General features: G+C 47.6%; 1 protein-coding gene across 1 annotated transcript in view; it reads right to left on the reverse strand.

Annotated features, from left to right (window-relative positions):
• SLC12A8 (solute carrier family 12 member 8) overlaps positions 1-9,729 on the reverse strand; it is a 51,585-nt gene extending 41,856 nt beyond the window's left edge. Inside the window, exons 1-4 of the mRNA XM_054381171.1 lie at positions 9,661-9,729; positions 8,847-8,993; positions 5,787-5,978; positions 1,954-2,185 (exon numbers count right to left, since the gene is read on the reverse strand). Coding sequence (XP_054237146.1) covers positions 1,954-2,185; positions 5,787-5,978; positions 8,847-8,993; positions 9,661-9,729 — 640 coding nt within the window. The remainder of the gene's footprint in view (positions 1-1,953; positions 2,186-5,786; positions 5,979-8,846; positions 8,994-9,660) is intronic.
• Positions 9,730-11,450: the final 1,721 nt, after the last annotated feature.

Genomic DNA, 11,450 nt, shown 5'->3' on the forward strand with positions numbered 1-11,450 from the left:
CGTGCCCATCCATGCCCTGCAGAAAGCGTAAAGGACAGCGAGGAGGCTTCTTGAAGCCCAGCGCTCACCGTTGGTGCTGACACACCACTCAGAGGCTTTCTGGGGAAATGCAGGACGTGGGAAGAGCCAACCGTTCAGCCTGGTTTTAAGCAGTTCTTGCACACAGAAGCGGTCTGTAAAAGCAAAGAAATCCACAACTCTCCCCAGCCAGCTTTATGGCTGCAGGTCCCACCATATGGGCAGTGCTGCTCCAGGGTACTTGTATTTGGGCCTTTGATCTGGCCACCATCAGCCCAGTATTTTATCATGCACTGATACTCTCTTTTTAGTCAGCCACTACTAAACTGTAGCATCTGCAATGCTCAGCTGCCTTGTTTCCTTTCCTTTCTCTATTTTCTGTAAGAAAAAAAAATGACATAGTTCTTGGCAGTGGAAGAAATCAAAGACAACTAAGCTGACCTCAACTTGGGCACCTATCTTGCTGATGTTTGTATTCTTCTAATTCTCTTTTCCTGTTCCCATGTTCACTTTTCTACCATCAGGTCTCATTCCAAGTATTCGTTTACTCTCTACTATTAGAAAAGTCTCTAGGTCTGCATTAAAGGTCTCCTCTGAGCACAACCAGAGTGCAAACCTTCCCCTTCAGTTTCCTTCAGAAAGCAACTTCCTATGAAACCCAGCTGTTTGGAGCAGATCAGCGGCTTTCTCTGCAAAACACATCACACCAAGCACAACCATCCTTACTTCATTTGCAGGCGTCTGCTGAGTCTTTTACTGGCTTTCATTTGGGCCATTTCTCGTACGCTAAATATAAAACGCAAAGGCCTTCCACAAGGCTCCCCTTCGCTCTGAGCCGGGGGAGCAGCTGCTGGTGCAGCAGCTTCTGTCCTCACCCCATCATCCTTGCACATCACATCAGCCCCGCACAAAATAACACGGCAGCACGAAAAGGCAGCTACACCATCCACGCTATGAGCGCCTGTGTAACTCAACTCCTACCGCCTGCCTCGGCGGCTGAATCCCAGCCCTAAATCAAATGCGAAGATCTTGCCTTTAAAACCGTTTTTAGCAGGTCACTTGGAAGCCCCTAAAGCGCTGCTGGACACAGAGGAAGCCAAGAAAAAGGTGACACCTTCTGTTTACTCAGCTAATTGCACTTCGTTATTGTTGGAGTGGCCTCTGCGGCACACAAGGACCATTACCACTGCAACTCCATGCGTCTGGAGATGTGTCTCCTGGCAAACAGCTCTCGGGTATGAGGACACAGGAAGAGGAAGGGGGCTCAGGGTACAAGCAGGACTGCAGGTGGGAGCCCTGAATCTCTGCCTTTCCTAAGCTGGAGCAGCTGCTGCAGGCTGAAATCAGGCTAGGCAAGGTTAAGAGGGAAGATTTGCACCCACAGCTCCTTCAAACCCCAGCAGTCATCTACTCCAACCCACGCAGCTCCTTCCTCAGCTCTCCAGTAGTGCCCTGGGCAGCAAATCCATCAGTGTGCAGCCTGGAGCCAGTGCTAGTGGCATAGCTCACCACAGTCAGGGTACAAGTGACCTTGGAGGTCTCTGGGGAGAAGATCTCCTTAACACAAAGTCACAGTTGTCTGTTTTCACAGGCACAATGCTTAGCAGTGGAGTTAGCAGAAGGCTGTGAAGAGCTACTGCAAAAACCACCTCTCTCTTGTTAGAAAACCTCAGTCCAGTACAAATATAACAAGCACACACATTCCTGTGGTTACATACCTACAATAAGAAGGCACCTTCAGTCCTGCCCTGGAAATACATACTCTTCGCAAAATTTTAAGTTGCTTCTGAAAGATTGGCACCAGAGGACAAAGGACACGTCTGGAAGCACTGAACTCTACCTCTGCCCAGATGCAACTTTAAAAAAGACACCTAAGGATAAAACCCTGGAGGATTAATGCCTCCTGACCCCAATGTGGTGAACCCCTAGGTTTACCTGGATCAAGGTGTGTGAAGGACCCGATGACAAAGTCCAGCGTTGAGACAGCCAGTAAGAAGAGCAGCAGGAGCTGTAGCCTGATGATCCACTTCACCCCAGCCAGGTTGATCCCCAGCAGGCCCAGCAGGACAACTAGGGATATCCCACGCACTGCCCAGATGTTGCTGAGGCTTAGGACATCTGCAATGGACTCTGCAAAGCCAGTGATGTACATGGCACCTGCAACACACTGAAGGACAGAGCCATGTGGGTGAGTGCCCCTTGGGAGAACAAGGGATCCCCATTTGTAAGCTCCCATGTTGGGCTAAGGAGTCTCTGTTCAGACAGACAGACGTTTGCTATCACAACACAATCTTCCATGTCACTCTGGCCTACAGAAACTGAACCTTATGGCTGTAAACCAGCACACTGCCAGGGCAGCACACCTGCTGCTGGGCACTAGGGCCAGCAGCCCAGCACCTTTCCACTGGCTTTAAAATTTACCCCTATTACTGCTCCAGGAGAAACCATACTTGCTTCTCTATGGGAGAAAAGAAAGAGTCAGATGCTGCATTTCTTCTCTTCTGCTTCTCTGATGGTTCCCAGTTCAACACCTGCTTGAAGAACAGCAGTTTGCTTCCCCCTTCATTGCCTCCCAGGGGTTATTTTTAACTCAGTGTTTAGTTTGGATATAAAGTCTGATGTTTCACCAGCTCCCCATCTCGTTGCTGGAACAGAGCCTGCACTTTTGAGGAGAGTGCATTGTGCAAGCCATGTTCCCCAAGCTCCCAGGAAAGCTGCTTGTTTGTTTTGCTGCAGGACAGGACACATGTACTGCCCTGGGTGGTTGAGGGACATCTGCAGCACAGGTCTCAAATCCCACTGCAGGACAGCAATCCTAAATTTCAGGACATTTTCCTCCAGAGGTTCCCACTAGCTGACATTTAAGCAACAACCCTTTCCAGTGGCATCTCCAACAAACCAGGTCAGGGCACACAGCTGCACACTGGCACAGGTGGTGTGATGCTGGGTCCTGCAACCTCACCACCCCCATCCATGGACTAGGCATGTGCAGCACAGCTCCTACGTGACTGGAAGGGAGAAAATCCCCTACCCAAGTCAGCAAGAGTCAGAGTAGACTCCTCCTTCACTGCAGATGCTCCTTGGACTGGCCCAGTGCTAGTCCAATGAGGGTGTTCGGGAAAACCTGACCCATACCCAGGAGCTGTGGGTTCAATGCATGATTTTTGGCAAGCAAGGTGTGTGGGATTGACCTGTTCAGACTCAGACACCTACAACCTGGGAAAGCCCTGTAGACAGAAAGCAGTATCACCTAACTCAAACTCCCTGTACCTGACAAACATCAGTTATGAAGAAGCTTTCTTAAACTAAGTTTTCTTTCACGTCAAGGATGGCAATGTGAAAGAACATTCTGAAGGAAGCAGAGCAAAGCAAGTCTCTGACAGTCTCAGCACCACTAGCCTCCATGAAGCCTTTCCTCTGTTGACTATGAACATTACCAGCCTTTCCTCTGATGGACTATGAGCATCACCAGCAGAATGGAAGAGCTGGGTGACCAAAAACATCCTGCTGATCCCCACACAGCAACGGCCAGAGCCCCAGTGGCACTGTGACATGGGCTGGCTTCTCATGAACTACCTGTCTGGAAATCAAACTGAATTCTAGGCTGAAATATGCAGAAATCAGTCCCTTGTGAGTCTTTGCAAACCACAAACGATGCTGGGAGAGGAATATAATTGATTTTCAACACCAGACAAGCACTGTCACTATCTTTACTTTGGGGATTTTAGGGCTGGACCCTCAAAAACCTCTGCTTGCATAGACAGGTCTTACTTCAAACCACTGCAGGAAAGGAGATTGCAGAGAAAGGCACCAAACCCCAGCCTCATGGTTAGAGGGTCTCTGTGGGACCTAGCAGGCACATGCTGCAGCATTTAGAGCAATCTCATTAAACCTTTCCTCTGAAGCATCCCAGGAGAACAGCAAAGCCCAGCTGGGTCTCAGCTCACCTTGGATGAAGCAGCAGAAGCCTATCAGCCCATCTCTGCAGCAGCCTTAGGGCACTGAGCAACTTCTTATATCGCAGGGCATCAGCAGTACATGGCCAGTAGTGCCCCACTTGCCCTAGTCAGAGCAGGGAATGGGCAACAGCCTTCTGTCTGGCCTGACTCACTGCAGTGGCTCTGTGAGCGTCCTGTAGCTGGGGAGCAGCCTGCAGCTGGTGCAAAGCACACAGGGCGGAAAGCTCAGCCAAAGAGAAGGGAAAGACATCGGCTTTCAGGAGCAGGCAAAGTGTTCTAAGAAAGCTGCCAGCTCCCACCCCACAGCTCCCTGAGCTCAGGGGGTGCCTAGGCAGGGGCTGGGGCTCAGCTTTTACAGCCTTCAGGACAGGCTACAACCTGATTGCTTTCCCAGGCAGGGTCTGCTCGGAGAGCCAGAGTGGAAAATATGACAGGAAGGATTCTCATGTGTGGCCCATTTCCATATCTTGGCTTGTAACTGTGTTCAGTCTGTGTTTTATGGACACTTGCTTTTAATCTGGAGTGAAAGGAGAAGGGAGGATTGTTTTTGGTTTGGAGTATTTTTAAGGGTTTTTGGAGATTGCTGCAAGCCAGTCAGTTAAAAACAAACCTCAATAAAAATGCTTCTCTGCTCACCACATTTTATACTGTTTATAACATCTTTATGGGGGGAGAGGGTTAAGTTACTGCAGGTTTAAGAGATTACTTTCCATTCTTTATGTTTACTGCTTGTGTGTCTCAGTGCTTCCCCACCATGACAGCTGCTTGGGGCCTTTCAGAAAATCCAGGACTGTGTGTTTTGGATCTCAAAAAGTCTGTGACCCTTGTGACTGCCCAGCTCACCTGCCATACCAGCTCCAATTTTGCTGTCTTACACAGCTGAAGCAGCCAAGGCTTGCCCAGTCCCTAAGGGCACAGGGAGCACACCAAGGCCAAACCTGCCAGTTCACAGCCACTCACTGTGCTTTCATTGGTCACCTGGCCTCTCCCACTTTGGTTTAAGTCAAGTCTCTCACCAGCAAGGGCAGGTCCTGCCAATGGGGGCAATTTGGAATAGGAAGGCTTGTGCTTGTTCAGACAACCAGTTCCTCCACCATCGTGACCCATGCCAGGCAGCACATTGCCATGCATGGGCTTGCTCCTGGAGAGCAGAGCAGGGTTAAAGTCTCTCCCATGCTGTCCAGCATACTGGAGCATTACACAGATTTTACTTGGAGCATTGCTCAGGGAGAGCAGAGCAGGGCTAAATGCTCTCCCATGCTGTCCAACATACTGGAGCATTACACTGACGAGACTGGTGAGGGAACTCAAGGGACAGTTGTATGAGGAAAGGCTGAGGGAGCTGGGGGTGTTCAGCCTGGAGAAGAGGAGACTTAGAGCCGACCTTACCACTCTCTACAATTACCTAAAAGAAAATTGTATTCAGGTGGAGGTCAGGTAACTAGTGACAGAACAAGAGGGCATGGTATGAAGCTGCTCCAGGGGAGGTTTAGGTTAGATATTAGGAAGCACTTCCCCACAGAAAGGCTGATTAGGCACCGGACTGGACTGGCCAGGGAGGTGGTGGAGCCACCATCACTGGAGGTCTTTAAGAAAAGATTGGATGTGGCACCTGGTGGCATGGTTTAGCTGATGTCATGGTGTTAGGCCACAGGCTGGACTTGATGATCTCAAAGGTCTTTTACAGGCTCTGTGATTCTGTGATTACTTCCTGCATCAGGAAAGCACAAGATTCATACTTGCATTGTAAAGTTTCTAAATTTTCTTTAAATAATGTGTTGGGCTTTGTTTTGGTTATTTTTTAATTACCTGGCCAAAAATATAAAGGAGACCAACGGTCCCCCCTACTTGACCTCCAAGGACAGTAGCAATCATGGAGTAGACTCCTCCACTTCCAATGCTGCACTTCTCACACACTCCAATTCCAGACAAAACTGTCACCAGGGCAACCAGGATGACAAAGGACACCAGAAACATGCCCATTACAATGCCAGTGTTTCCCTGGAATAGAAAAAAAAAATCAAATCAAATTAAGATCAACTCATACCAACTCTGTTGAGAAAGAAAAAAGACCTACCTGCTTCTAGTCATAGTGATCATATGAATCTGGAGTCATTACAGATTAAAAGAAACACACACACACACATCCCTAGTTATTTAATTAATTCAATTGCCAAATTTACAGTTCCTATTAGCATCTCTTTGAAGAAGACTAGCTTCATGCTGGAACTGGACAGACCTTCACATGAGCAGGCACTGCTCTGACACTGGGCTCCTGCACAAATCACAGATTTTGTCCTCTGGTTTAAAAAGAAAGAGGTCAAACAAGGGCTCAGCCACCGCAGGCAGGGGATCACCTCCTATTTGTATGCTTTACGATGACATGCTTAAAAAAACCCCACACTTTCACAAGTGTGTAAGAAGTAGCTTCAAAATTGAACCTCTGGGGTTTGCAGCAGCTGATTGGTTAACAACATCAAGCTTGTGTTTAATTTTTCAGTACATTTACCTTTAAAAGCTCCGATCTTCCCAAACAATGAGATTCCAAAGGACAAAACCCCAAAGGCAAGACAGCATGGAAGATAAATCACACTCTTGTAAACCAGCGCACACCAGCCCTTATCTGCAGGACGTTTGCCAAGCGGCAGGCGGCTCTCGCTCTCCCCGCACTCAGGAGAGTTGTGTGCAGAGGATTCAGCCCCACTGAAAAAAAAAAAAAAAACAACCCAAAACCTCTTTCCTGTTCAGGGTGGAGGGAAGGCCTCAGGAGCAGCTGCTGCACCAGCCATAGTCTCATTGGGGATGAAGAGCAAAAGCCTCTGAACAAACCTTGCTGGCAGCTTTCAGGGCCAGCATGATGCCTATTTTTGAGGATTCAGTTAAGCCATTTCGCATAGATTTTCAGAAAGAGAAGGCACTTAGTAGCTCCAAAAGCAATCCCAGCATCTCTTCTGAGCTCAAGACCTTCCAAACCCCTCACACATGGCTGTAATTTATTTTCCAGGGTCAAAAGTTTTCCCTCATCCTCCAGCCCACCTTCCCCTGCTGACAAATCCTCCAGCCCGGTGCGCAGTGATTCCAGCTGTATGATCAGAAATCCCCTCCAATGCCCAGTGCTTCATTAATGTTTGGCTTTCTTTCTCCTGCCTTTACTCATATTACAGGACATGTCCACAACCTTCCTTTCCAGCCTTGCTCCAACAGTGCTCATTTCTGAGGTCATGCTAGCCTTGATGGATTTTGCTTATCACCAGCACTAAAACGCTGATTCTCAACTTCGGGGCTGGTTGAAATCCCAGATTTTGTTTTTCTTTTCTCTTTTTTTGTGAAACAACAGAAACATATCCAGGATGTTGCTATCATCATAAAATCCTATTTTGGTTCAGCATCCCGCTGCTTTTAACAGGGCCTTCATCTGGTCAGTGGGGAACAAAGCCAAGGTTTGCTATAAAAGCAGCTGCTGGCTGGGTCAACACCACAGCCTACTGCAATCCAATGCTCCTTTTTAAATGGACAATTGTTCTTTTTGTTCAACAACTTACCCTCAGGTTAAAAGGGTTAATAAATCTGACACACTTCAGTTAAAAAAGGGAAGGGAGAAAAAATTAGAAGAGCACACTTGCACAAGCATACACACAGCCTTGGGCTTTTCCAGAATCTGCTGGTTGCACCAGGCTGTGGCAGCAGCTACCTACAGGGCAATCTGATGGTTCCCACAGAAGAAAGTGTTAACACGAAGAGCAGGAAGGAAAGCTAGACTCACAGCAAGAGAAAGTGGGAAGAAAAAGCCCCCATTAAACACTGATGCTTATTTATGCTTGGGTTCTGGAAGAGGGTAGTGCAGTCTCACAAGAGTTGTGGAACATCTCAGGAGATTAGGGTCCCCTGGAACTGCCAGTCCAGGCTCTGGAAATTTATAGCAAAGCCTGACTCTGCGAGTGACTCAACATATGACAGACCTCTGTCAGGGAAGCTCTCTCCCAATCCCCCCTCTTCTCCCTTCCCTTTTATGCTAGCTTCCAGCTGTTTCAGGTTTTCTTTTATTTACTGGCATTATTATTATCTGCATTTGCTCCAGCAGTAATTTGCTTTCAAAGAAGATATGGAGGCAATAAGATCAGGATGAAAAGGGAGCTAGAAAAATCACCCCAACTTCAACACCACAATGACTGCAGCTCCCCACAAAGCATCTAGTGAAGCCATTTTCAATACAGAGTTCAGGTTTCTTCCTGCTCCTTTTGGAGGATGTCCACTGTGTCTGTGACATGAACTTTGTCCAAAGCTCAAATTCCACCCATCCCTGGAGGAGCTTTCCCTCTTCTAAGAGGAAATTTTAAGGGACAATACAGGTAGTCACACCTGGAGGGGAGCAGAGACACTTTCAGGCTCTGGGTCCTCAGTGAGATAATACTCTAAATCCACAAGTGGAAGTCCCTTTGACAGTGATGCCACCTTCACTTGGTTGAGGACTCTCCACTCAAGACATAAGGGATTTCCCCACTGACACACTGGAAAGAGAACAGCTCCAGTAGTGTTGGGAAGATGGTCAAGGAGCTGTAACTATAACAACATGCTTTACCTGAAAAGCAGGTATTTTGTCCCAACAATACAACACAAGGGTGTCCCTGTTCATTGTCAAGGCTGGATGTTGTGTTTTTCTTTATCTTTCCTTGAGAAGTTTCTTAGGAACTTACTTACAAAGGCCACTTCAGCTTTCTGTTTTAGTGGAAGTTTTAGAAATGCTACAAAATACCAGAGGACATAAGCAGTGCCTACAATGAACAGCACAGAATCTAAAACATTCGAGTGGTGATGGATATATGAGGTAAGCAGATGAGAAGGAAAACGTTCAACCAAGTCAGCACTCACCACAAGCCATCCTGTCCTCAGGAAAAGAACCACTCCAAAAATGTTGATCATGCAGGAAGTAAAGACACCATCCCACGTCCCAAAAAGCACTGGCTCCCACACAAACAGCTGGATCTTCCACCAGGGCTTGGTCTGCATTTGAGATACCTGGAGGAAAGTAAAGCCTTAGGTTCTACTTCTCATGCTTTACAGGCAGGCTGCAGAAGGGGTGCAACCACCAGCAGCCACCAGCAGCTGCTAAGACACCACTTTGCTGCAAGTTGTCTCTAAAATGAAGGGGCAGCAGAGATGCTGGGATCCCTGGCCCCTGGAAGAGAGCGTACCTTGTAATACTCTATTTATATTCTTGCGAGATAAACAGCAACAGACTCTTACTCAGCCTCAGTGAATTAACCCCTTCTGACTATGTTACATGGACCAAAAACACCATTCAAGGAGTGTTTTGTCACCAGTCAAGGGGTATCAGATTTTACAGAGCCTGCAGCTATATTCTGTCCCTACTAAGCACTACATTTGTAGAAGAGACACAGGACTCTGGTACTCAAGGTAACAGTACATTTCAGAGCTGCTAGAACCAAGATCTGAAACTCCAGGGAAACTGCAGTTTTCCAGTTGCAACTGCTCCCTCCTGCCCTCTGGAAACAAAGTGCCCTCTTTCCCTTTCTAAATAATACGTCTCATGTCTACATAGCAAAAAGAAGGTAAGTTTTGCTACTTCAGTTCCATCTACCTGCCACAGAGGTGACCAGGAGAAGGTACATAAACCATGGAGATTGGAACTTGGGGTGTGAAGACAAATGGCTCTCCCACATACCTGCTGTGCTTCCTCATGAAACAGCTCTTGGACATAGCCCTCACTTCTGGCACCATTGAGGTTGAACATCGTATCCTTTGTGTTGCCTCCACGAGCTCAATGTGCGGCTCTAACACTACCACAGGCGAGGCTGATCCAAGCACAAGTCAGCTCGCCTCCTCAGTCAAATTCCTGCAGTGCTGGATCCTCTGCTGTAGAAGATTCATGGTTTTACTGCACTTCCTGTGAAAGTCGCAAAGACAAGAGAGAACTGCTGCTGGTTTCTCAGTTTGCAGAAGCATAAGGCTATTGCCTAGACTGAGCTGATAGCAGCTCATAGCAGATACTGAGCCAGAGTGACATCACAGTGAGCAGATAGCAATACTCCTCCAGCACCCTCCCAGTACAGGGTGGGCAGCCCAATATTTTACAGCCCTTCGTGGTCTTTTCTGAGTCTATCCACATCCCTGGCATCCTCAGCATCCTGCAGTACTATCTCCACAGCTTCACTGTGTGCTGGCTGGGAAAAAAATATTCCCTTTTATTGGTTTTAAATCTGGTGCTGGTAATTTCATTGCATACACCATGTTCCAATGACATGGGATACATGGACTATTTACTTCCCAGCACCACTAATCACAGCCATGATCACATCCTCTTCAGCTGTATCTTTTGTAGACTAGAGTTTTGTCAATATAACCTTTCACTTGGTAACTGACCTTGCTACCCTGCTCTGCCCCTCTTCCAGTACAGCACAGAGACAGGACTAGAGCAGCTGACAGCTGAAGGTGTCCACCACCAAAGACCCACACTGTGCATTCCTGATGCTCTCAGCCACATCACAGAATCACAGAATGTTAGGGGTTAGAAAAGGCCTTGAAAGATCACCGAGTCCAACCCCCCTGCCAGAGCAGCATCACCTAGAGTAGATCATGCAGAAACACATCCAGGAGAGTTTTGAACATCTCCATAGAAGGAGACTCCACAACCTCTGGACAGACTGTTTTCTGTGTTCTGTCACTCCCACAGCGAAAAAGGTTGTCCTTACGCTAACATGGAACTTCCTGTGCTCCAGCTTGCACATCTTTGGCATCAATGTACAGGAGCCTTTCTTCATGAAAACTGGGTCTCTTTAGCTCGGAGAAGAGGAGACTGAGAGGTGACCTCATTCATGCTTAAAAATATGCAAAAGGATAGAGCCAGGCTCTTCTCGGTGATGTCCAATGATGGGACAAGGGGCAATGGGTGCAAGCTGGAGAATAGGAAGTTCCATGTAAACATAAGAAAAAACCTTTTCACTGTGAGGGTGATAGAGCACTAGAACAGCCTGCCCAGAAAGAGGTTGTGGAGTCTCCTTCACTGGAGACATTCAAAACCCACCTGGATGTGTTCTTGTGTGATTTTCTCTAGGTAATCGTATTCTGGCAGTGGGTCTGGACTCAATCTTTTGTGGTTCCTTCCAACTCCTAACATTCTGTAATTCTGTGTGAATCAAAATTGCTGGTTCCTTTCTTCATTGAGATAGATTCTGTATGGAGATCTCCCTCTAATTGTGGAGACCTGCTGCGATAAATCTCCTTCCAGCTGGCTGGAAGACTTAACTTCCTTCAAATGGTCCTGTGATGGCCATCAAGCAGTTACCCACAGTCTCCCACACCAACTGTCAAAAGAGCCTTTCTGGTCATTCATCAGCACAGCTACACTATACCATCCCTTGGTAAGACCAAGAGGGCTCCAGCCAGAGGGGAGTAAGAAACATTCCACAGGTATGGAGAGTGTGGTTTGTCCAGATCACTGGCTCTCCTGAGGCT

The sequence above is a fragment of the Indicator indicator genome, chromosome 5 (genome assembly GCF_027791375.1).
Source record: "Indicator indicator isolate 239-I01 chromosome 5, UM_Iind_1.1, whole genome shotgun sequence".
Taxonomy (NCBI): Eukaryota; Metazoa; Chordata; class Aves; order Piciformes; family Indicatoridae; genus Indicator; species Indicator indicator.